The sequence below is a fragment of the Scheffersomyces xylosifermentans genome, assembly GCF_036884685.1.
Source record: "Scheffersomyces xylosifermentans strain CBS 12540 chromosome Unknown RJT20scaffold_3, whole genome shotgun sequence".
NCBI lineage: Eukaryota > Fungi > Ascomycota > Pichiomycetes > Serinales > Debaryomycetaceae > Scheffersomyces > Scheffersomyces xylosifermentans.
The window spans coordinates 1,232,124-1,257,672 of record NW_027042941.1 but is presented as its reverse complement, the minus strand read 5'-3'; the positions used below and the strand labels follow the sequence as shown (position 1 = coordinate 1,257,672).

Here is a 25,549-nt window from a genome sequence, read left to right as displayed (position 1 = left end):
CAAAGTTACAATTGCATACTACATTCTCCCTGTCAAGCCATTTTGACGGTCAGAGTGGACCGTATACTGTTGCCAAATTGTGCAAATTGCAAATTGCCATATTAGCTTATCAGGAAAGAGTGTCGTGAATCTCTCGCGTATGTCAATTTTCTTTCAAGCTTGACATGTCAAAATGTAGCCGATCACGTGTCATGGTGAATTCCTACTTCTATACAAAGTTTAAGGGTATAACATTAACAGCCACCACTCATTCATTAGAGGGGAAGTGGATATTACTGAGTAGATCAAAGTTCGAAGGGCTCGAGAGGAATGTATTCAAATTGAAGTTATTCATGTCACATTTATTTTGTGCTGGCAGTTCATAAGTTGTAGTAAATCGAATCATTAATTTAATATCTTGCAAAATTTTTAGCAGCCTAATTGACCCAATAGATAATTAACTAAAAAATGTCTAATTCGGCGCCTTTGTCAAGATTATCAATGCTCCATTCGCATTTGAAAGACAACGATGAGAGAGATATGACCCTCGAGTTTCCTATGCTTCCAAAACACGAAAGAAAGGCATATGACGGTAAGTTCCATCTATTAGCCTGTCGCTTAGTGAAAAATGCGTTGGAAACTCCCCTTCCCAAGGAAAGATTGAATCAACAACGGCCAGTTAGCTTATCTATAGCTTCTGAAAATAGATTACATAAAGTATTGGCGTCGAGCCCTAACACTTTTATACCCTTCTCAATTGACTCGCCTCAACTGTCGACTACTGCCTATGCTTCTGTAATTACTAGTATTCACAAGATAATTAACAAAAAAGAGGATGATGGGGAGGCACTTATATCTAGTGAGTCTGGATTAGATGTAATAATATCTAATGTGCTCGTAGAAGCAGATGAAGGCAAATTATTGTACATCAGCATTGACGAAAACGATATAGATCCGGTGAAAGAGATGTTCGACTCAAACCGCATCACATGGGTAAGCAGTAGTGATATTGACTTGATTGAATCAGAGATAAAATCTTCCGTGTATCGCTTAATTATAATAAAGGAGTTGGGAGATTCACCTCAAGGACTCTATGAGTCAATTAAAAATATTGATTCCAATATAAAAATTTGCATTGATGCTGGCGAGTTGAACAAGAGCAGTAACTTACAGTTTGATAAATGGAAAGCCGATTTCCTATTTGCATCATGTGGCCCATTGAATGTTATTGTGCTATCCAAGAATCTTCTAGAAGAAATAGGGGCCACGGAGAATTTTAAAGTTGATAAATATGAGGAAGAAAATGATTCTTCAATATGGTTCAAGCAACTTGATGAAATACAGCAGTTGCTTGCATAAGTTAACGTAAATGTATATATTGTGATAATAAATGTGGTATTTGGGAAGATGAGTATTTGGAAAGTATGTACATGATGGTAACAAAGACCAGGAAATAATGATGGTGAATATGTATGAGGGATATTAATTCATAGGGAGTAAGCGTGAGTTATGCTGATAGAACCTTCTCAAACCACAGTTCTAACTTTGCATTAAGTAGTCATTATAAAGACAGTTTCAGTCTTGGAGAATAATTGAAATCTTTTCAGTTGCCCTAGCCTACTTTACTACTTCTTCGAATCCGATGATTTGGGTTCCCTTGCTTCTCCTTCCGCTTGGAATCCCTCTGCTGCTATTTTTCTCAATTCTTCTTTGGATTCCTCCAATCTTCTCCTACGTTCTTGAATAATGGCATCTCTTCTCTCCAATTCTTCAATCCATAAGGCTTCTCTTTGCTTGGCCTTCTCCCTCAACCTGTCCTCACGTGTTTTCTTCTGTTCAACGGACTCTTGTTGCATCATCAAACCACCAGCAACCAATGCGATCAACGTAATCAATTGGAATCCAATTCTGTAACGGAAATATATTTGAGTTTTTAATTTTTCACCACGTTTCATTGAACGGGCTGCCAACCCAATGGCACCAGCGGTGGCAAGAGTTCCTAAGGGCACAATAGGCTGCAGAAGACATTTAGCCTTCATTTTCTCGATTACATTAAGTTCTCTAAGGGTGAAAAATGTTAGTTATTGCTTGAGTCAGGAAAAGGCGGTTGTTTTCTGTACTTACCGTTCACCATCTTCGCCGTCAAATGACGATGGAAGCGTTGCAGACATCTTTGGATCTTTATTTGAAGATGTAGCTAAAGTCTGTTCGACTTGAATCTCTTATGTCTTATGACTTCTTAACCCTTCATACCGTGAAGGTAAATCGTACAAGACAAGCGGGTTATGGTCACGTGCTAGGGTTTTGCAGATAAAATACGATTGTTTACGACATCATTAGGTTGATTGGTTGGTATATATATATATATATATATATATATATATAAATATATACAGTTTTCTGGAGGTTATTGTTAGGGATTGGGAGTCTTGGTAGTTAGTTACGCGTTGCTCTCTACTCTTCGTATCTTACGAAGGCTCGATGATGTGAGGTATTTGTTACCATTGTTTGTACTAGTACTTGGGGCATTGTCTTCGGCTGATCTACCTTAACTGAAGGACGACACTCATTAATGTCGCATTAACATTCTTTGACATCCTGTATATTACAAAAATCATTGCAGCATATAAGAACCAATGGTTCCATAGCCTTAGAGAATAGCCTTAGTGAATAAGAAGCTAGACTCAGGGCTCTACACTGATAGTTGATATGTTGATTGTCCACTTGTGAAGGTTCTAGGATAATATTCATACATTGAAATTGAAAAGGATATCCACGTAAATGCTATATTATTATGGGTAATCTGTCTGAAGTACACCTACAGACAAGACGTAGAAGTAAACACACTGCTAGGAGTGGATGAGACTAAAGTTTTATAATGGTACAATTCGAGTCCCACCAGAGCTGTTCAATCACCCTTCATTTCGAATTCACCCTCAGGATATGTTCAATTTATGGGCATTTTTCAATTACACTTATTCTTTATGAACAAGTGGGTGATCTTGGAACAACATTAGTTGTAGACTTTGTTTAAGCGTCAGATCCCTCTAAAATGAACTCCTTGAATTCCTTGTAGGCCCTGTCCAAATCGTCGTTGATGATGATTTTGTCATGGGCACCAGTCTTGGAGTACTCCAATTCAGCAGAAGCGGCAGAGATTCTCTTCTCAATAGACTCTTCAGTCTCGGTACCTCTACCGACCAATCTCTCTCTCAAAGTGTCAATAGATGGTGGACCAACAAACAAGTATCTGGCATTTAAGTCAGTCTTCTTGACAGACTTGACACCTTGCATATCGATATCCAACAAACAAATCTTACCGGTTTCGACAACGTCCTTGACGGCTTTGATAGAAGTACCGTAGTAGTTACCGGAGAACTGAGCCCATTCAATGAAGCTGTTCTCATTGATAGCCTTCTTGAAGTCTTCAACGGTGGTGAAGTGGTAATCAATACCATCACGCTCACCAGCTCTTGGCTGTCTGGTGGTGTTGGAGACCGAGAACCCGAACTTGTCTGGGTACTCTGCGAAGAGCTTCTTCAAGAGTGTAGACTTACCCGTACCAGAAGGGCCGGAGATGACAATAGGTCTGGACAATTTTGAGGTGGTCATGGTGCGAGTAAGAAGATGGGCTCTAAAGAAAGGCAGCAGAGCGCGATAAGATGTCCTAAACAACGGGAGTAGAATGGTGAAGACAGTGCTGTTTTCAATGTAATTGCTATTTGCCGCTTTGCAAACTGGGTCTTTCAGCAACAACAATAGTGAAACTCCAACAAAAGAATAGGAATAAGAACAGAGTTCACTATCGTGGTGGTTTAAACTGACGTATACTGTATGGAGTGTAAATATTTCACTGCCTAATCCGTGTTTCAAAAGAAAGAAAAATTTATTCGATGTTTACAGTTTATAAATTTAGAGTGCATGGAAAGCGTGTGGGAGCAGGAAGCGTGTACGGTGTTTTGTAGGTATGTGTTCTATTGGATGGTTAGTGAGGTGTGTGAGAAGCTGCTGTGAGAAGCTGCTTTGCAGCCAGTGATTGTGATTGTGGGGGTGGGTGTGGGGGTGTGGATGTGGATGTTAGTGAGTAGAAGTTTAAGTTAGGTAACTGTTAAAAAGCCAGTTTTTGATTGTGCGTGTCGTGGGTTATGAAGCATTGAACCAATTACGGTTTCTGAAGCGTGTAAAGTTTTTGTTCCTAGTCACGGAAAAAGCTAAATGTAGCACAAAGTTCCTTGGAGGCTATATATTTATTTTTATTTGTGTCCGTAGTGCTTAATGGCAGAGTAGTAGTAATAATTTATTGCGTGGTTGGAGAATACATGAGATAGAAAGTTTGATATTCTTGGCTAGAATTCAGTGGATTTGTCGATGAGGGAAGATCAGAGAGGTTGAATGCATTTACAACAGAGCAAATTGAGGAGATGAAAAAGAAACCCATAGAACAAGATCTTATAGAGTAAGATTCAATACTTCAGATAATCTTCTGTGAATAGTAGAAATATTATAGAAATATTGTAGAATGACGAATACGGTTCCACGGTTCCGCTCATGACTATTTACGTGTCTGAGATCTTCAAAATAGCCACACCAGTAAAACCCTCCTATCCAAAGATATAGACAACGTGCAACACTAGTCAATCCAACAGACACTACCTAAAGCAATAGATCTCGAGGCTAAATTGTTCAGGTACGCTTTCTTTCTCAAACGAGCTGCGTCTGATTGACGAAGAGGTCACATGATTTAGGATGATCACTGTGAACAGACCCAGTGATTCTCTCAACCATTTGATTTATGAGGGCAGTTCCTCGGAATGAGAACAGTTGTGCATTAGGCTTTGTTCCTTCTTGTTCAGCTCCCCATAATATGAACTTCTCAATTCATTAGGTTATCTGTCTAATCTGTCTAGCTACAAAAATTTCAAATTGCACCCAAATTTCATTTCTACTTGCCATTTTGCACCCATACCTACTCTGCTCATCGTCTAATAGAATACTCCCCATTCATTACAACTGCTTGAAAATCCAACTCAATTTTAGCCCTGGTACCGAATAACTCTAGTACAGGTATCAACATCCCCATGGTCTATTCAACTTACACCACCAACTACACCCACCAACTCCTTCTTCATCTCTACCCATAGTCTTCACTGGTCGTGCGATGGATGACAAACAAGATTTAGTCGTGCGTTAACCACATATACATTCATGCTTTTTGGTTTTTTTCAATAAACCAAATCTTCAAAAATCAGTTGAATCAAATATTGAAGTTCTTTATTAACGGCGTTATCCACTAAAACAAACTGTTCTTGTGAACGTTTGCTTCTTTGTCTATACCACGATTCTGAATTTTTCAGCCATGTCGTCCTCGCAGACTTTGGAGAAACTTAAGCATGCTTTGGATACTATGTATTCAAATGCAGTGGAATCAGATAAGATGAATGCAACACGCTTTCTTGAATCGTTCCAGAAGTCGCAAGAAGCATGGCAGGTGGTCCATACTATTCTTGACGACGACCAGATAGATAGCATTCAGTTTAAGCTTTTTGCAGCTCAGACGTTAAGATCGAAAGTAACGTACGATCTATCTCAGTTGCCTGAGAACAACTACCCAACTTTAAAAGATAGCATCATCAATCTCCTCATCAAATACCCTGCTAACAATCAGCGTTTAATAAGAACCCAGTTGGCAATTTCATTGTCTCAACTTGCATTACAGTTTTTGTCTTGGACAAATGCTATAGAGGAGGTGATCACGAAATTATCGTCAGATCAAAACCTTTTGCCATGCTTGTTAGATGTCTTGAAAATTTTACCAGAGGAATTATCTGATGTCAAGAAAACGTCATTAACAGATGAAGAGTTCAATAAGAGAACACAGGAACTTATCACTAATAATGTAGAGCAAGTCTTGGTTATTCTAAAGAATTTGACTGACAACAACAGCACGAACAATTCTTCCCTCAATTCTTTGATCCTTGATTGTTTAAACTCGTGGATTAAGGAATGTCCTATTGAGAGCATTCTTCAGATAAACTCTCTCACCTCGCTCATATTCCAGAGTTTAGCTAAAGAGGACACTTTCGATAAATCAATAGAATGTCTTTGTACTATCATCAGAGAGACGCGTGATATCGACAACTACGAGTTGATCGACGCATTATACAAACAAATCCTTGAGTTAAACAACTTCATGCATGCCAACCCTGATCGGTTGGAAGATCCTGAGACATTCGAGGGTCTCAGTCGCTTATACGTTGAAGCTGGAGAGTCATGGCACGTATTGATTGCGAAGAACGCCAAGCATTTCAAACCACTCGTCGCTATCCTCCTCGAAACTTGTAAATATAACGAGGATTTAGATGTGGTTAAGTATACCTTCTACTTCTGGTACTTGTTGAAGCAATTGTTGACCATGCCCAAGTTCCAGGAATCGCGTACCGAATTTGCTGATATTTACGCAGATCTCATTTCAGTCATAGTCAAGCATTTAACATATCCAATCGCGGCAGACGATCACAACCTTTTCAATGGTGACAAGGAACAAGAAGATAAGTTCAAGGATTTCCGATATGAGATGGGTGATGTTCTCAAAGATTGCTGTGCCGTTGTAGGAGCAAAAACTGCATTGAACATTCCTTTCCAACAGATTCAAGTCATTTTATCGAGTAATCCTCCTACGGCAAACTGGCAATATTTGGAGGCTCCATTGTTTTCAATGAGAGCTATGGCTAAAGAAGTTCCCTTGAAAGAAAAGAACATCTTGCCAACAATCATGTCGTTCTTGGTGCAACTTCCAGAACACCCTAAGGTCAGATATGCCGCAACTTTGGTTTTAGGACGTTACACTGAGTGGACGTCGAAGAATCCGGAATTCTTAGAACCTCAGTTGAACTACATTATTAAAGGTTTTGAGATTGTTAACAACAACAAGGAAGATACAAAGGGCAATCAAGATATTATTGTAGCAGCATCTCGAGCCTTGATGTATTTCTGCCAAGACTGTTCTGAGTTATTGGTCAACTACTTAGAACAATTGTATTTGTTGTATGGACAAATCAGAGATCAATTGGATTTGTCTTCGACTTATGAATTGGTAGACGGTTTGGGACATGTCATTAAGCAAATTCCGGAGGAAAACCTTTACAAAACTACAGAGATGTTCATCAGTCCTACTTTACAAACTTTAACTCAGTTGCTCACAAGTGGAGAAGTAAATGATACTAATAGCACTTTGCTTGCTGATCAAGTGGAGATAATTACCATCTTCCTTGGAGTTTTAAAATGTAGTAGTTTTGACAAACCTCAATATCCTGTTGCTAATTTATTTATTGAGAAGATTTGGCCAGTAGTTTCTCAATTATTGTCTAAATTTGGCAAATCGTTAATAGCAAGTGAGAGAATCTTGAAGTTAGTGAAGGCAGCGATCCAGTCATTTAGTACGTACTTGAACGGCATCTTGGGCGATTTGGCCAATATTTTGCATGAAGGATTCAAGCAGTCCCGTTTCGGCTGCTATCTTTGGGTTTCAGGTGTCTTGATTAGAGAGTATGGTGACGAATACAGTAGCTCAGAAGTACAAGAGGCTGTGTTTCAATTTGGATTACAACAGTGTTCATTATTCTTTGAGATTTTGTTCAATGCTAGCGAAGATGGAGTGAGAGCAATTCCTGATGTGATTGAAGACTTTTTCCGCATGATGAATGATTTGCTCATGTTTTATCCTGTTAAGTTAGTTCCTAATCTTGAATTGTTGAAGTCCACATTGAAGTCCAGTTTGCTTACATTAAACTTGATCAATGAGTTCGATCCAATCATCTCATGCATTCATTTCCTCATAGATTTGGTTTCGTGGGGTTTACCAAATCCTCCAATCTCGTTCTTTGATGAAGGCGACTTGTCAGTTCCAAGGCAGGCAGTTCAACAGTTTTTAATGATTGACAACAACGGAGGAGAGTTGTTGAGAGTAGTATTGAATGGATTAATTTTCAAATTCCATAACGATGTTCAACAGGATACCAATGATTTGGTTCTCAAAATTTTGGTTGTCGTTCCAGATAACAGCATGGCCATCGGTTGGTTAAACGAGGTGGTTAAGGCATTGCCCAATGTAAACCAGAAAGAAATCAACAAGTTGATTGAGACGGTTTCCGTGGCATTACCTAATAAAGATAATAGGAGAGTTAGATCATCGCTCAAGGATTTCGTTAACTGGTACAGTCGTAAGAATGTTACCCCCAGATCCGAATTTTAAGTGTGCATGTATAGAGTATGTAAGTAAGAAGGGAGGTGTAAAAAAAAGTATTGTAATAGATAATAGCATGGAAGAAGCGTCACGGAATCCAAGTGGTTAATTCCCGGAAGCCTAGACAATATCGACAGATATAGAGTAACAAGTTCGTGACATGCCAAGTTCACGGTTAAATGTTGCAAAGAGATTCAAAAGTTGCCAAGGTATAATTATAGAAAATATTTTAATAGAAAATTTCATCCATATAGCACAAGATCAACTTCATCTTCCATTAGTTTGACATTGTGCCGCCTCCAAACGCTGATTCTATAATAAATGCAAAAACTAAGGGATGATTCACCGGGCGGCACTTTACACTGACTTGGATAACAAATGTGTAACAATAATCAATTTAGAGGACCGCGTTGCACTGTAGTATACTAACCACAGCAGTCTTGTCTACGAAATCGTTTATGGCAAGTACCCGGTGGTATATTATATTAGCCAACATCACACGGTCAGGGAACACAGCCAGCGAAAATTAAGTTTGTGTAGATAATATTTCTAGAGAATCGAGTATCAAGCGTTGTGAGTTAAGATCAAAACCAATTGCGCAGCTATCCGAAGTCGAGAAAGTCTCATTTAAGCGTCTTACACCTTCCTCAACGAGATCGAATTGCAAGGATATTCCTGTAATCTCCCACATTCGCATGCCATCTATTGCAATCCCAACTCTATGTGTGTGTTGTCAGGCACGGTATCAAATCTGTTTACTGCAAAATTTCGCGTCTTTCATAGTAACCAAATAAAGTTTTGCGAGTAGTTCGCGCTTTTAGCCTGCAGTAGACTAAGCGGGGAGAGCGTGGTAGCTTATCAACGGGATGTGTATGGTGGAACTGTGTTCGGAAGTAGTCATTTCATAGAGCTTGTGGTACTATTTGCTCTGTGGAATATCTCTCACCTCAACTAATGCAGGTGTTGTGATTACAATATATGCTGCACCAGCTAGCAGATACAGTCTGTTTACTTAATCCTTCATATCATGGTGCATTATACGTAGCGTAATATCAAATGGAAGATCAAAAATAATCACGGCACATAGTTGTTTACAGTTCTGTATCGCGAGAGATCTCGTTAACTGTGGGAATGTCCCCCAAAGAGAGACACCCATGTGGGATTAATATGAAGGATAAGTTCTACTATGAGGAGGATGACACTATAAACAAAAACAGACGACCATGTAAAATGTGGACTTCTCGTCTCTAAATCTTCCCCTCCGATGTCCGGCCGTTGGTTTAATACAAACGTTTTGCTAGCCCCGACGCCTGACATTTCACAATCAAAGTGATTACATAGCTAAAACCGCCTAATCTTCATATTATTTGTTGCACTTCAAATCGAACCATGTTAAATATTGACAGCAGCCCTCTTCTCACTTGCAACTGCCTCAACCGCTGTATGCCATCAATGAAAAAAAGACTGTGCATCATATATCGTATTCTCACTCAACTTTAGTGGGCCCTGTCCACAGGAAATCCTGTCCCATTCGAGAAGGAGGTCTTCCTATTTTAGTGCTCCTGCAACTAGTGACATCACCTGATGGCCCGATTAGGCAAGTCTGGACCTGCAACCTCTGCAACATTTCGTGTCCATTTGTTTTGGTTGTAGATAGCTGTGAAAAATTCTGCTGTTTAGATTGCATTAGACGAGGCTAACGATTAGCGGGCCCAGGCGGAAAACTTTGGACAAAGTGCCCAGTCGATGAGAATGTGGGCGGCTGCGTGAGCAGTATATATACGGGTGATTATCCAGGTCTAGGCAAAAGTTTTTATTCTCTTTTCTTCATACTGTCACAGTTCACAAATCCAACTTAGTCCTTCGTTATTATCACAATGCAATTCTCCACTGTCGCTATCTTAGCCGCTGCCGCTTCCACCGTCGCCGCTGGTGTTGTCACCGAGACCTTGACCTCTGAGACCATTGTCACCATCACTGACTGTCCACCAGAAGTCACTTCTTGTCCAGCCAGAACTGTCACCGTCGCTGCTTCTTCCTCCGCTGCTGCCAACGTCACTGCCCCAGCTAACGTCACCACCTTCGAGGGTGCTGCCGCCAGACAATACGCTGCTGGTGCCGTCGCCTTGGCTGCCGGTGCTTTGTTGGCTTTGTAAATGGACTAAATGGATACACCAATAAATTTGTTGTTGCAATAGAATAATTTACTGATACCCATTTAATTCTGAAGTCTATCACTTGAGCTTTGCTAGCGAGTGAACCAAAAGCTGAACTTGGTACCATTCATTGATTTTGATTTGTTGCGATTCCTACTATGTGGTCGAGTTGTCTCATTCAACGATTGTTAAATGATATCATGTTTAACTTGATACCCTTTTCTAACTCCAACCTATTTTTTTAAAACCTTTTTCATTTCTACAAATTTATGATGTTTTAATTTCATTGTTCGAACGTGTAGCATTTTTTACTAGTACGATACAGATAGTTATTTAGAACTCAATAAATGATAGAAATGAAGTGAATTCCACGTAAGCAGATTTGTAGAGGAAGATTTATTAGGGTATATAGGTAAACAAGAGAGGAGCCAGGCAACATACAAGTCCTGGAAAACATATAGAATAGAGAGAAAGGATATACCCTGAAGACTTAAAACACTTTGGAGTTATTGGAATATGAAGCCCCAGTGAGTAAAGACTCCTCAACAGGAGTGACAGTAAAGATGACGTCGTCTTCATAGGAAACCGTGGCAGCTTTGACTTTGGAAGGAGGAGTGGAAGAAAGCAAATCTTTTGGAGAAATAGCTCCAGACTTAAGTAAGTCAGGTATTAACTCAGTGATCAAAGCTACTACTCCAGCTCTAGTCTCTGGGTCTAAAACTGAAGCTTTAATAACATCTATAGCAAGTCCTGAGTCTTTCAAGGCAACAAAAATCTCTTCATATGGAATGACATCAGCCTCGATTAAGTCGACAGTGATATCAACAATAGAGGCTCTAACTTTGTCATCTGTCAAAGACATCTTGATTATTGCGTTAATCAAACCGGAATCTTTCAAGGCAACAAAAACTTTTACCAATAAATCATCTACAAGATCTCTTTTCATAATCGAAGCACCCCATCCTTTGGCCTTGTCGAGGAGACTCTTCTTTGTATCCTCGCCTTCTTCGTCATCACTATCATCAGTGTCAGTATCGATATCCTTGTCATGTTTCCTGTTCTTGATTTCAATAATCTCCTTTATGTTGCCCAAAACATCCTTGAGGACTTTAATCAATTTCGTTGTCTTCTTCCTACCAGTTTTAACCCAGTTAAACAAGCCTGCAGCTTGAACTTCACTGTCTAAACTGTCAGATTCCTCGTTGCCGGAAAGTGCCTGATACTTCGTAGAGTCTTCATCATTATGATAAGCGTCCAAGTCTACTTCTCTTCCTCCAATGTTAATGTAAGCAGTTTGCGACACTGCACTTATAGCTAAAGTGAAAGCAATAGTATAAACAATTCTCATATTCGACGCTAAATTTAGATAAAAGGATTTGAAAAAATAACTATTCAATAATTACAAAAACTATAATCAAATCTCATTATTTAGCCTTCCAAGTACCCCTATTTATATTAAATCAGCAGCATATCATCTATCCCAATATACTTTACAAACATAATGCATAACACTACAACATATCAAATGCTTATTTAAGTGCTATGCTTGGGCTGCAAAAAAAAAAGTGGTCGCAAAATTTAGGAAAGTTACACAAAGTCAACAAATTCTTACCTTTGTGTAGAAGTAATTTCATATTACATTATCATATTACATTATCATATTACATTATTAAAGAAAACTAAAACCTCTATCATTTTAATAAAGAACCCATACTAACAGAACCCATAGCATAAATCCCTCTAAAGTTCAAAGAAATTCATTTCCTTATCTGGAAGTGGCAGGAATTAATTCGTAGTCACGATCTTGCGCAGTGGATCTTCTGCTTATTCTTAACATTCTCAAAAGCATCGAAATTCCAGAACTTGCCCTGGACCTTCTATTTCTCTTCACTCTATTAAACTGCCCGAGTGTGCCATCTTTCAAACTGAACTCGTCTGATATTAATTCACTTTCCAAGTCTGCTTTCCAAGCAACATCGTTTCCATTTGTCTTTGGAGCTTTCCAGCTTTTCAACATTAAAGAACTTAGAACAACACTGACTGAGCTGCACATCATAGCAGCTGCAGCAGCTACTGGGGGCAATATCACATTAAAAGGAAGGAAGCATCCCATAGCAAATGGCAACATGATTATGTTGTAAATAGCGGCCCAGAGGAAGTTGATCTTAATTCTCCTGAAAGTGGCATTAGATATATGTAAGGCATTCAAGACACCACTCAAGTCAGCGTGCCCTTCTGCTCCGCCAATTAACACTATATCTGCTGATTCAATGGCAATATCCGTTCCAGAGCTAATTGCCATACCAATGTCAGCTTGTGCAAGCGCAGGTGCGTCGTTGATACCGTCTCCAACAAAAGCGATGCCAACATTTTTTGACCCTCCTAGCCGCTCTTTCAAATCCACAATGACTTTGTCCTTATTGGTTGGACTTACCTCGCTGAAGATATTAGTCTCGCTAATTCCCACTTCTCTTCCAATTCTACGAGCTGCAGCACTACGGTCTCCTGTAACCATACCAACCTGATATCCTCCGACCGACTTCAAGTAGTGAATAACTTCTCTAGCATTTGGCTTTAAGCAGTCGGTGAGTTCCAAAAATCCAGAGAACTCTTCATTAATGATAACATATGCCAAGGTGTTGACAGAATCCTCTAACGAGTCTAAGCTACCGGAATATTGTTCACGTATGTGCTCCTGCAAATGTGGGAACAATTGTTCTACCATTCTGTGGTTTCCAACATGAACATCGAATTTTTTTCCATTGGACAATTTAACAGCAGCTTTAATCCCCAACCCGGTTAAAACTTTGAACTCGCTAATAGCAGAGTTGAAGCTATCCCCTTCAAAATTGAGACGTAATTGCTTTTTGGCGGCTTTTGAAATCGCTTTTCCGACAGGATGTTCGGAGTTGCACTCCACAGACCCAACCAATGTCCACCATTCGTCCGTAGTAAGGTTACTGCTAGAAATCTGCTTATGCTTAAGCAATGTCATATCTCCTGTTGTTAAGGTTCCAGTCTTATCGAAAAGAATTACATTAATAGAACTTGCCTTTTCCAAGACATCACCACCCTTAATGAGAACACCATGCATAGCCCCAATACCTGTACCAACCATTATAGCGGTTGGTGCAGCTAATCCAAGGGCACAAGGACAAGCAACAACAATAACAGAAATGGCAATTTTCAAGCAAACAAAGAATTTTCCATTTTCATCACTGACGAATGCCTCGGGTAATTTGTCACGATTGTAACAAATCAAAACCCAGAACAAGAATGTAATAGTTGACAAAATTAATACTGTAGGAACGAAACGTGCTGCAATATAGTCTGAGAATCTTTGTACTGGAGCCTTGTTGATTTGTGACTCCTTCACCAAATTGATAATTTGATGCAATTGAGATCTTTTACCTGCTCTTAAAACTCGGATGTGAATTAAGTCTGGCCCATTAATGGATCCACCAATGACATGGTCACCGCGTGTCTTATAAACAGGCAATGATTCTCCTGTGATAATAGACTCATCAATCTCTGATTGTCCAAACACAATCACACCGTCTGCAGGGACCTTTCCTCCCGGTAAAACAATAGCAATGTCATTGTTTTGAATCAAGTCAATGCTAATGTTTCTAGATGGGAAGTCTAATATGGTTCCATTAGATCCCGTATGTTTCTTCTCTGAAGAAGTATCGTACAGTCGAATATACTCTTCATACTTCGCAGTATCACTAACAATAGTACAATTCGAAGGTGTTAATGATAATAACTTGGACAAGGCAGTAGATGTTGCACCTTTGGCCTTATTTTCAAGCCATTTTCCAAAAGAAACAAAAAGGATAAGCATACAAGAAGTGTCAAGTAACAACTTTGGGGGACCTGATTCTTGGCCATACCATACGCTGTATAGAAGCGATACTATCGAGAAAATGAAGGAAACCAGCGATGATATACACACTAATACGTCCATAGTTGCATTTCTTCCTCCATTTCTGATAAACTGTATAAACTTCTTAATGAATACTGCTCCAAATTTAAACTGTACTGGGGCAGCGAGGACAAGTTCGAGCAATGACACCACATATAACCCTGGAAAAAGCAATAACTTGTTCCAAAACGGGAGCTTCTGTGTGTTGGATAGTATTATGACAGGAAGCCCACACAAAATACATCTGATAAAGTTTGTCTTCCAATATTGAATATCTTTTACTCGAGAGAGCAATTTTAATTGTGAAGCTGACGATTGATCTACCGAATTCACAATAATGAAGCGAATCTCGTCTGTGATATCGTTCAAACCATCTACCAACTGTCGAACCCCCACGAGGTTTGGACTGTAAGACACCATGAGCTCGTCAATGATATTTTCGATTTCTTCTCCAGCTTCGGGAGATATCATTGAACGAATTGTTGATGAATTTGAAGCTGTCATTGGGGGAGCATTTACCCTTCCTAGAATGGTTTTGAATGCTAAATGGAAGTCTAGTATTCCCGGCAAACTATTTAGGTACGCTTCTATGTTGTATTGTAAATGTTCTATGTCCGTGTTTTCTGTGATACCGTAGATCTGTAAGCTGGCGTCATCTGACTCATCTTCGTCAATCTCATCTGAGCCATTAATAGAAGTTGATTTCACAACCTCTGCATCAAATCCACAGTCTTCGATAATCTCCTTTATCTGGCTTGCGGTGATTTCAGTGTCGTAGTGAGTAACCATTGCTTCCTCCGTTATTAATGATACAGATACTTTGCTGACATGGGGAGTTTTCTCGAGGGCTTCTGTAATAGCTCCTGTGCAAGCACCACAAGTCATTCCCGTGATGGCAAACGTGGTTTCCCTTACCAGCTGTGATATGGCGTGAGAACCTTTCTTATTGGAAACAGGCTTGGAGCTCTCTATTTGTGCATCAAAGCCACAATCTTCAATGGCTTGTTTTATCCTTTCTTTGGATACTGAGGTACTATGCTTTACCAATCCGCTTTCTGTTACCAAGGACACAGAAACATTTTCCACTCCTGGGATAGCTTCCACTGCTTCCGTTATGGAGGCCGAGCAAGCACCGCAAGTCATGCCTTGGATATTTACCACTGTATTCAAAAGACCAGTGGATATGTTGGTAGTTTTGGATAACAGGGCATCGAAACCACAATCTTCAATAGCCTCCTTGAGGGTCTCTGTGGAGACTTTCTCGGAATCGAAGGTGATCTTGGCCTCTTCCGTCAAGAGCGAAACCGAGACATCTTCAACCCCTTTAATACTGGAGATCGACCCCGTTATAGCCGAAGTGCACGCCCCACAGGTCATACCAGAGACCTGGAACAATACTTGAGCGCTCATGGCTAGCTAGATGTAAATAGATATCGTGGTTCAGATGAGAACTGTATCACCTTATGTTATTCTTTGAACCGTACAATCAAAACCTTTTACTGCTGCGGAATGCTGGGGATTACTAAAATATGAAAAATGTCAAATGCAAAACTGAGCACTTCAAATTTTTATCTTTTCCATCTACCGGTCTCGGCCGTGGTGCAGGAACAAGTATTTATCCGATCATTGGTGGATGGGAAAAAGGACGAGGGGCGCATTAGATGGTACATAATAATCATGGATAGAGTGAGTGCGATGGATGAGAGATGAGAGTATAGTGGTGTATAATAATACGGTGGTGTATATTAGAGAGTGAGTGAGTGATGTGTGTGATGTGTGAGAGAGTTAGAGTATGAGTATTATTAGAGTATGAGTATTATTAGATTATGAGTACTACTAAGTGTGAGTATGACAGTTTGGGGATGATGTTTCGTTAGTGAACGATTTTGATGTTTATTACTGATGATGAGCTACCTAGATGTTGGTGCTTTTCTTTTTACTGGCCGCATATTCTCACTATGTTTTTTTACTATGTATGGAAGAGTAGAGTGGTGCCGTACCGTCTATCATCCTTTGATGTATAGTAAGTGATGTGTATACTGTAGATTATGTGTGCAATGAGTGCATGGCTTGTGCTGCACCGGCCCAAAGAAAGTAGTAGAAAGTAATGCAGGATGCACCAAGTACCGGGTAGATTTGTACAATATATGGGTAGATGGGTTTATGTTTATGTACATGTATAGTCTTCTGCAGCATACAGTTCCTTGGCAAGACTTTTAGGCCAACCAATACGTGCTTCCATTGTGGCGAAATTATATATTCACATATTAGAGATTAGCCAATAGCCAAAGCAAACCGCTAACTATGATACGAGTTTCGTAAACAATTTTTTGACTACAGTGAACCACAATAATTTGGCTTAAAATTTGGGCATTTGGCTTAAAATTGGGACAACACAATTGACAATCTCCCTGCCGGCTTGTTCCTGAAGATGTGTAGATATTCTATAATAAGGTAATTTATATTATATCCCAATTATTGCATTTTTAAACCATCGGGATCGCATTAGTATACTCGTAAAGTGGCTTGGAATAGCAATAATAAAGCATTTTTATGCATTAATAATACATACTATATTTCTATATGCTCGGGATTGCTTTATATGATTCGGGAGTCTGTGGTTCGTTGTGCCTCATCTTGTGCTCTCTTCTTTCGCTTCTCTTCCTTGCCCACACTCGGACCAACACCATGGAATTGGTGGGACAAGTACTTGAATGCTTGTTTAGTATTCAACTCTGCTCCCGAATCATCCCTGTATGAAAGTGACACTTTTGGATTATACGAATCTAGCTTATTACCCGAGCCCTTTTGTGACTTTTCATTATAATGTCTATACTTTCTACCTCTAGGACTAATGTCATCTTCCTGTATGATGTTCTTCTCTCTTAACCGTTGGTCAAGTTTCTGCTCGAAAACTTCACTTCTTTCGGCTTTGGGTAAATTCATATACTCCTTTTTCGCTTCAAGCTCTTGCTTCAAATATCTCTCTTCAATGGAAATTTTGATTTTGAGTAATTCAGCTTCCTTAGCAGCTTCTCTTCGTTGTTTCTCTTGTTCGTGGTCACTTTCCGTAGACTTGTGTATGATATTTCTTGCCTTCAAAAAATTAAGCGTTTCTGCCAAACCCCCATTGAATTTGGGTGCCTCATCTATTACATCAAAAGCTCCAGTTTCGGCCTTTGATGGGATTGAATCAGCCTTCTCCACTTTGACATTAGATAAGTCAGCATTTTCACTTTTGGCCACTTCGTAGTCTTCAAATTCCTTCTTCACAGCAACCTCACCCATTTGCGGACTTGTCTCGTTTTCGGGTTCTGGTTTAACATCGGGGTCTGACTTAATATCAACACTAGAACTATTCCCGATAAGTGAAGTTAGAAACTCTGTAGTATCGTTAAAAACCACTCCTTCATTGTAGCTTGAATAGGTATTGTCGTCCACTTGCAAATCGTTTCTTCTGTGCTTTGCAATCTCATTAGCTATCTGATCTGGTGTCAATCCCGCACGTTCCCTCTTCTGTTTCAATCTTCTTTTTGTGTCTAAGGCCAATCTCAATTCCTCATCTTCGTCTTTTAAATCAAGATCAAATGTGTCCAATATTACGGGCTTCATACCTTCATCCGAAACGGGCTTCGACCTGGAATTTGAAACCTTCATCTTTTTCATTTTCTTTATTTTGACCGACTTCTTGGGTTTTGAGAAATCCTTGGACTGAATTACATTCAGGTCTTCATCATCTTCAAACTCCTCAAACAAGCTGCCTATTTTCACCTTAGTAAGCTTCTTCAGGTCCTCTTCTTCCTCATCACTTAATTTCTTTGTGTTGCTCAAATTGACAACAGAACCCGATATCATGACGTGATCTTCTTCCCTATCTATTTCTTCCGCAGCTTCATCATCAAACCCCCTGTAGTGTCTCCCATTAAATTTTATGCTTTCAGCTTCCGCTCTCTCCTTTAAGTCCTTTGTAAGTTTAGCCTGTTTCTGCAACTTCTCGTTGGTGAGAACATCTATCGCATCCGATTCATCTAAAATATCCGTATCTCCTAAAGTTAAGATATCATTATTTTTCAAATTTTTAAGCTCTTTGGTGGAATGAGCTATCTTTAAGTCAGTAGTGGAAAAGTCATCGGATACTTCATTGTGAAGTTCAATTTGCCTACTAGAAGTCTTAATTTTCTTTGACTTTGGTTGGCCTAAGTTCGCCAACCACTCATCTCTATCAATGTCCTGGTAGTTTAATGATTCGTTATCTTCAATCTGTTTTCTCCGTTTCGCTTCTTCTCTTTTCTTCAGGAACTGTCGTATTCTTTCTTGCAACTTATGGTCATCTTGGGAACTTGAAACTGGCTGCACAATAGCAACTTTTTCATTTTCTTCTATACTTGAATCTAGTGGAATAGGTTTCAAGCCCAACGATATTCTGAGTCTGTTTGTTTCTTCTATGGACAATTCTTGAGCTGTGCTTTGTGTTTGGCGTGATCCTATGTTATCATTCTTCAGGCTCTTCTCAGTACTTTTAGTTGTGCTAAGAGACGACTCCGCATCTGGCACCGGAATTGGTTTTAAACCAAGACTTATGCGGAGCTTATTCGTTTCTTCTATTGACAAAGATATCTCCTCCATGAACGTAGGTAGTATAGAGCTTCAAATATGATATCTTTCTTATAAGTAAGTCTTCTCTTTATCTAGAGCAAGAAGGTTAGTGAATAATGTCGCGGCTAGTTGCAATATTTCAAACCGCGACATTTTGGTTTGACTAGCGACATCACCCATCAGCTTATCTTTGTGGTACTTCAATCAACAAGAACATACCTGTACAAGATTATTTCTTCATCAATGATTCAAATGATACGAGGTTTAAGTAGAGTATGATCCCTTTGTGATATGACTGAGGTAGAATTAGCGAGACAGACGGTTTAAAGCATAAACTAGCAATACCATTACAAATCCGTCGTCTAAATAAGCGATAATGCCCCCCCTTATTCATAGCCACCACCATTCAATACTTAACCAGAGCACAGAGATGCGTAAGAGTCTTAGCCCGTATAATATTGAACATTGCGTCATCAGACACTCACACTTTTTAGCTACTTTCCGAACACAACAATGACGAAATGACGAATTGAAGCATACGCTGCTTTTCCCGAAAATACACGGCTGAATCTCATAGTGTGTATAAATCCGGGATTTTCACTGTTTCATTGATTCACTATTTCACTATCTCTCCATACACCACAACGCCATTCTTTCTACAACAATGAAAACACTATATAGAAATTACATAGAGAAATAAAAACGTACGAAGTAATACATACAAAATTATAGGCGCATTTCATAGACCTTCTTTCTGTTACTCCATATAAAAAGTCAAATACATAATCACATACAAAATCACATACAACCATACAAATAAACACTTACAAACTCCAATACAACAATTCCATACAAACTCCCATACAAACTCCTTCCCATAGGAACTCCATCCCACACAACCTCCATCCCATACATCTCCCATACAATTCCATCTAAAACAGCTAATGCACCCTACTGCCAAAGTATCCTCACAGAACCCTGAGCTTTCCTATTACACACGTCTAATCTCACCCTAAAGAATCATCCTGGTAACCTCCTGCAGACACCGCCAGCCTCACTGTAATGTTTTTGTTTACATCACAGAAAGCTTTCTGTTGCAAAGTTTATGAGTAGCAAGAGGTAACAGTTGTTTGGATTATCTTTTATAGATGTTTTCTTTATCGACTGGGTGGTAGATTGATGGGCAAAAGTGAGATATCAGACATGGGAAGGATGGACAATTCGAATCCGAATGCGGCCAGCAGCAGCACCACCACCAGCAACAGCGGCATCAGCAGCAGTAGCAGCCTGTTTGTATCTCCTCAATTATCCATAAACCACATCATAGGCACATCCGCCAGCTCGCCTAACCACTTTTCAGTCCAGGGTAACGTTTTGGCTTACACCGCCAGTGGAGGAGTGGTAGTTCGCCAATTGAACTCAAAGGACGGCTCTGTAGTTACTGAACGTTTCTTCTGCGCTAACTCAAGTTCTCACAATGATCCGTCAGCAGCTTCTCAGAGCTCAGCCGACGCGTACCTCAATATGGCGCTTTCTGATCTAGGTGGCGATTCGTCCCCTAAGGAAGTTGGACGGGACTCGTTTGGGTACCCAATCAGCTCAGAACCAATCATTATCGGTGGGAATAACCTAGGAGCATCTTCCAGCGAGATAAACGGAGGAATCAACGACATAGACTTATCTTCCCCCTCAAAACTAAAGAATAGAGTTCGCTCGATCAATTGCATCTGCCTCTCCCCAAATAAAAAGATTCTTGCTGTGGGAGAGAAGGGGTACCAACCTCGGATTTTAATCTTCTCTTTGGCGCCAGATCTGAATTCCAGTCCTGTATTGGTCATTCATGAACATACCTTTGGAATTAACACCATTTGCTTCTCACCCGATCTGAAGTACTTATGCTCGTTAGGCTTCGTAAATGACGGGTTCATCAATGTGTGGAAGTTGAGCACGGCTTCAGTACAAATGTTAGCTAGTAACAGGTGCTCTTCAATTATAAATCAATTGATATGGCATGAAGATTACATTCTCACATTGGGTTTGAGGCTAATTAAAGTATGGAGATTTACAGAAGCCGAAGCTGATAGCGTGATCGACAAACCTTGTGTATTGAAGGGTAAAAACGTCCTATTGGGCCACATGATCAACTCTAATTTTACCAACGCAAGCATTCTTAATGACGATGAATTACTCATTATAACTAGCTATAACCAATTATTGTTGTTGAAGTTAGGTTCTGAATTGCGCCTTATTGACTTGGTGATTCCACCATTTGACTTCGATACACTTCTAGTGGATTATGAACACGAAAAGATTTGGTTTGGCTTGCCCGACTCCAGTATTGACCATTACAAAATCAGCGAGTTAAAGGAGAGAAAAGTGACCCAGTCTGTTTCTCCTGTTACAAGAATGACCAGTGTCTTTGGGTCACAGTCCAAGGAACAGAAGGTACGTGTCCCAATCCTCAAATTAGCAAACTTCAGTGCTGACTATCTTGTGTATCTCACAGATGCAGAAGAAATTGTCCTATACAATAAAGCATTAGAGCAAGATGAAACAACGTTAGCCAGTTCTTTGATTAAGGATCTAGCCGGCATTAAAGATTGCAATCTTGGAGAGCTTCTTGTGTATTCAAAAGACGGGTTAGTAAAGCGTGTTCTTAGTGATAGCGACAAGTTAGAGACTGTCATAAAATTCAATTTGCCCTCAAATGAGTTAATTTCCAATAGTTTGACTGCATTGGATGCAATTGCTGAATCAGTTATCCTTGGAGATAAATATGGAAACCTTTATGTGGTGGAACCCTTTTCTGAGGATACATACAAAACTCACTATCAAGTGAAGGCGCATTCATCTTCTATCAACGACATGGTGTACTATGAAATTGAAAACTACCAATTGATAACAAGCATTTCAAGGGATAGAATGATTCAATTTTTCTTTAGATTGAAAGATGGTGGCGAATGGGATATTTTGCAGACTGTCCCAGTTCACAATGGAAACCTTCTAAAGATTCAATACCAAGATAACCGGATATATGTGTGCTCCTCGGATCGAACTATATCTATTCATAACATTAGTGTCATTGATGATGAACTTGTCGTCTTTCAGGAAAAGATAATCTCAGTAAAATCAAGTCCTATTAATGTTAAAATCTTTCAAGATGATTTGGTGGTGTCGACGAATGATAGATCATTGACAATATATGACATTACCCAATCTTTTGAATTGAAGAGAACATTGAAATTCACCAATGAAAAGACAAATGAAAGCCTATTAGTCGAAAATTTTATTGTGTTCAAGAACGTCATTATTACATCCTCGTCAGATAAATCTCTTCGAGTCTTCAACTACGCTACCGGGAAGCAGTTGAGCTTAGCTTGGGGTCATCTGGATGTAATTGTAAGTCTCATTCTCGACGCAAACAATAATTTGGTTTCAATAGGCAAAGATGGGTGCTTGTTTAGTTGGAAGTTGGAAGAACCCAATTTGGATAAGCTCATTCAAGCAAGCTCTACACACGATGAACAAGACGATAGCATTGAGAATACACCACTCTATTCTAAAGTGACGAGAAAAATTTTACCCACATCGCCTATCAAGCTCAATATTCCTAAGGGCGAACCTGATAGGTTAGACATACCTTCGCCAAAATCTTTGGCGCCAAATTCAAAGTCGCCGACTCAATCTCCAAGGCTCACGACTGCCACACTTAAACGTATTGAAGCTAGAAGGAATTCTTTGAGCCCAACAAAACCTCTTGCTCCAGAAAATTCTAGATCTAAGTCAGTTTCCACGATAAAGACTGCCCCTATGGTGCCTACATTACAGAAAGCTCAAACAACAACTAATCTACCTTCACCTACGAGGTCTCCAGTTGCATCACCCACAAAATCGCCATTCAGGTCGCCAACGAGATCCTTGGCTGGATCTCCTGTAAGATCTATTGTGGCGGCATCAAAATCCCCATCCCCATCTAGGTCCTCCTCTCCTACAAGATCAATCGAAGTACGGACTCCGAGAGCTGAGGCCTCGGATAACTCAGATCTCAAAGATATTCCATCCTTAAGATCTGAGGTATCATCACCTACAAAGTCTGGTATCACAACACCGGGCAGGTCACGCTTAACATCTTCTACGAAAGCAATGGCACATTCATCAGTGAATTCTAATACGTCATCTCCATCGAGATCTCCGCTTCCGTCTCCATCAAGGTCGGTTCTTTCGACGAGATCTGCTGCCACATCGACTCGATCCTCTTTGGCTTCAGAAAAGCGAACTCTCTCTCCGGTTAAGTCACTTTCAAAGAGAACGCTGGGTGATATTTCTCCATTGAAGGCACCAAGAGTTTCCCTACTGGCAGCTTCAGAGAGAGTCTCAGCCCGTAAAAAGCCGACTCCTTTATCTTTTGTTGATAAAACTTTGTGGGAATTAGAACAGATTGAATACACACTACAGGAGGACGAGCTAGAAGATAAGGACAGGGAGAGAATATTTTCCAAAGTTGAAGCTATATTTAGACTTTTAGGCGGTAAACTGGATGGGTTAAGCGAGCAATTCACTGGCAATGACTCCACCATCGAAATAGATCAGCTAGAAGGAAGCGATGAAATCGAAAGCTTGAGTAGAGGAATTGAAACCGTTACTATATCCGATACTGATGACATAGATAGCCTCGATAGCGTCGAAGGAGACGAGATTATTGGACTAGGGTTGAGCGCAACGGAGGAACAAAAGAAGACTCTCGATGACAAAACCCAGGCTATTGCTGAAGAAGAAAATAAAAATAGTGATGATGAATACGAGCATGATTCCGACGAAGAGATGACAGAAGGCAGCGAGTCTCCCAAAGTAGTGGATGCAGCTAGGCTAGTCAGAGCAGTTCAGAGTCTTAAATTTGCTATATTCTACCCTAATCAGAGCGCAAATAACTCTGACGATCAGGATGATTTTATGAACAGTGAAGAGTTTGCAAGAAATGATCTCTTAGGTAATAGTGAAAGAAATTACTCGCCAAGTAAGCTGGTGCCAGAAACGCCAAGAGTAGACCAAGGTGTTCTAGAAGACAATATACCGTTACAGGAAGGTCACCATGAGGAGGAAGATGACGTAGGGCTATTGGAAAAGTATGAGCACAGCTTTGCTTCAGACATTTTAGAGGAAGAAGAAAATGTCCCTGAGGAGAATATCAAAGAAAAGAAGAACATCCCTGGTAACGCCGAAGACTTAAATGCTGGGGAACAGATCGGTGAGTTACCACGAGAAGAAGTTGACGAGGCGAGCTGTGAACATTCATTGGGTGATCCGATCACTCTAGTGCACCATGATGCCACTAAAAATAAAGATCCCACCGAAAAGATGGACGTTATCGAGCTTCTTGAGAAATATAGTGACAAGCTCATTGCATTAGTTGAGACTAAATTGGATGCACGTAATAAACCAAAACATTTTACCCATTTGCTTTTCAACGAGGCGATCCATAACCACTCAACGTCGCCCAGCAAGGACACTTTAGTTGATAATCCATTTGATTAAAGTTTGTATATTTACAGAGTTTAAATTATTTATTTATGTACATAGGTCATTACATTTACTTTCTTGGTTTAATTGATGCGGAATTGATAGGATTAGAATCTTTCGATGAATCTGCTTGCTCCCATGGATTGGCCTTCTCTTGTACTGTCTCATTCTCTTCTGGAGAAACTCTTGAGTTCCTTACAGCATGTTCTGCGAATGAAGAGCCTTCCCGTGGTTTGATAACAGCCCCCTCAAACGCTTCCTGGCCACTAGTCTCATCTGCTTGCTTCCATGGATCGACTTCGTTATTCTCGGCAGTAGATTCTGGTTCGTCCTTTGGTTGATGTGCCTTTTTGAATTCTTCTGCTTCTCTCTGTGCTCTGTCCAATTCCGTATTCAACTTGAGTTGCTGTTCTTGCTCTAACCGCAATTTTTCATTATACCACTTAGCGTCGGCCTGCTGAGCCAATATTTTCATGTTCAGTTGTCTGACTTGATCACTGATCAACTCTTGGAGCGTTGGAGGTACGTTTCTCGTACGTCTGAGCCATTGCAACCATTGTGGGGGTACAGTTGTGAAATAGTCTGCTTTGAATAACTGCTGTTGGTATGGCTCCATTTTCCTTCTCAAGCGGTGCATGTTGCCATCGATGGTGAACTCCCAGTATGTATTGCCATGGAGATCATAGCCTATGAAGAATCGCCTTCTGAAAGGGATATCTCTGCGGGCTTGGAACTTGTGGATGAGTCGTTTCCAATGGGAATATTTGTGAGCAAGTGGGTCTGACATCCTTCTCTATAGTATAATCTTCAGTTTTCCTCTAGATACCTTTGCCAAACAACTACACCAACCCTTTTCTATAGCTCTGTCATACCTAATCATCTTAGCTGTGAAAAAGAATTCCTTACGTAACCACTCGTTTAGTCGGACCTGCAGGTAACCATGTGTCACATCTTTAAAAGAGTCAGGAGTCAAATGTTAAGAAGAACCAAGCTTTACCGTCATGGATAAGATAGAAGATAGACTCCACGAGGATCTTCTGTTGCCATTGTAGAGTTCATCATAGAAATTGAATTGTTAGGATTGAGTTCAGCATTTTGTGATAGTTATTAGAGAAATTTATACTAGTTTACAAC

General features: G+C 40.0%; 10 protein-coding genes across 10 annotated transcripts; 4 read left to right on the top strand and 6 right to left on the bottom strand. All coding sequences in view use genetic code 12, as the record gives it.

Annotated features, from left to right (window-relative positions):
- The first annotated feature begins 258 nt into the window (after positions 1-258).
- Positions 259-1,349, top strand: RJT20DRAFT_127182 (uncharacterized protein). The gene has a single exon (XM_064916941.1). It carries the CDS (start codon positions 448-450, stop codon positions 1,336-1,338), a length of 891 nt encoding a protein of 296 aa, XP_064775124.1. The 5' UTR covers positions 259-447; the 3' UTR covers positions 1,339-1,349.
- Positions 1,350-1,471: 122 nt separating this feature from the next.
- RJT20DRAFT_36709 (uncharacterized protein) lies at positions 1,472-2,347 on the bottom strand. Its single transcript, XM_064919862.1, has 2 exons — positions 2,104-2,347; positions 1,472-2,040 (listed from the first exon to the last, which is right to left on the bottom strand). Exons 1-2 carry the CDS (start codon positions 2,148-2,150, stop codon positions 1,605-1,607), a joined length of 483 nt encoding a protein of 160 aa, XP_064775123.1. The 5' UTR covers positions 2,151-2,347; the 3' UTR covers positions 1,472-1,604.
- Positions 2,348-3,009: 662 nt separating this feature from the next.
- On the bottom strand, positions 3,010-3,591 carry GUK1 (guanylate kinase; the record flags this gene model as incomplete). The annotated part of the gene is made up of 1 exon (XM_064919174.1): positions 3,010-3,591. One exon carries the CDS (start codon positions 3,589-3,591, stop codon positions 3,010-3,012), a length of 582 nt encoding a protein of 193 aa, XP_064775122.1.
- Positions 3,592-5,335: 1,744 nt separating this feature from the next.
- MTR10 (Mtr10p) lies at positions 5,336-8,230 on the top strand (the record flags this gene model as incomplete). Its single annotated transcript, XM_064921531.1, has 1 exon — positions 5,336-8,230. One exon carries the CDS (start codon positions 5,336-5,338, stop codon positions 8,228-8,230), a length of 2,895 nt encoding a protein of 964 aa, XP_064775121.1.
- Positions 8,231-9,897: 1,667 nt separating this feature from the next.
- Positions 9,898-10,744, top strand: PGA58 (Pga58p). Its single transcript, XM_064916940.1, has one exon. It carries the CDS (start codon positions 10,099-10,101, stop codon positions 10,375-10,377), a length of 279 nt encoding a protein of 92 aa, XP_064775120.1. The 5' UTR covers positions 9,898-10,098; the 3' UTR covers positions 10,378-10,744.
- Positions 10,745-10,867: 123 nt separating this feature from the next.
- On the bottom strand, positions 10,868-11,725 carry RJT20DRAFT_134338 (uncharacterized protein; the record flags this gene model as incomplete). The annotated part of the gene is made up of 1 exon (XM_064918306.1): positions 10,868-11,725. The coding sequence occupies one exon, from the start codon at positions 11,723-11,725 to the stop codon at positions 10,868-10,870; it is 858 nt and encodes a 285-aa protein (XP_064775119.1).
- Positions 11,726-11,976: 251 nt separating this feature from the next.
- CCC2 (Cu(2+)-transporting P-type ATPase) lies at positions 11,977-16,090 on the bottom strand. Its single transcript, XM_064919858.1, has one exon. The coding sequence runs from the start codon at positions 15,710-15,712 to the stop codon at positions 12,143-12,145; it is 3,570 nt and encodes a 1,189-aa protein (XP_064775118.1). The 5' UTR covers positions 15,713-16,090; the 3' UTR covers positions 11,977-12,142.
- Positions 16,091-16,900: 810 nt separating this feature from the next.
- Positions 16,901-18,928, bottom strand: RJT20DRAFT_1626 (U4/U6-U5 snRNP complex subunit; the record flags this gene model as incomplete). The annotated part of the gene is made up of 1 exon (XM_064919171.1): positions 16,901-18,928. One exon carries the CDS (start codon positions 18,926-18,928, stop codon positions 16,901-16,903), a length of 2,028 nt encoding a protein of 675 aa, XP_064775117.1.
- A 1,182-nt stretch (positions 18,929-20,110) lies between these two features.
- Positions 20,111-24,430, top strand: RJT20DRAFT_117027 (uncharacterized protein; the record flags this gene model as incomplete). Its single annotated transcript, XM_064915849.1, has 3 exons — positions 20,111-22,843; positions 23,204-23,426; positions 24,165-24,430. 3 exons carry the CDS (start codon positions 20,111-20,113, stop codon positions 24,428-24,430), a joined length of 3,222 nt encoding a protein of 1,073 aa, XP_064775116.1.
- A 27-nt stretch (positions 24,431-24,457) lies between these two features.
- RJT20DRAFT_36698 (uncharacterized protein) lies at positions 24,458-25,376 on the bottom strand. The gene has a single exon (XM_064919860.1). The coding sequence runs from the start codon at positions 25,200-25,202 to the stop codon at positions 24,486-24,488; it is 717 nt and encodes a 238-aa protein (XP_064775115.1). The 5' UTR covers positions 25,203-25,376; the 3' UTR covers positions 24,458-24,485.
- Between the last annotated feature and the right edge of the window lie 173 nt (positions 25,377-25,549).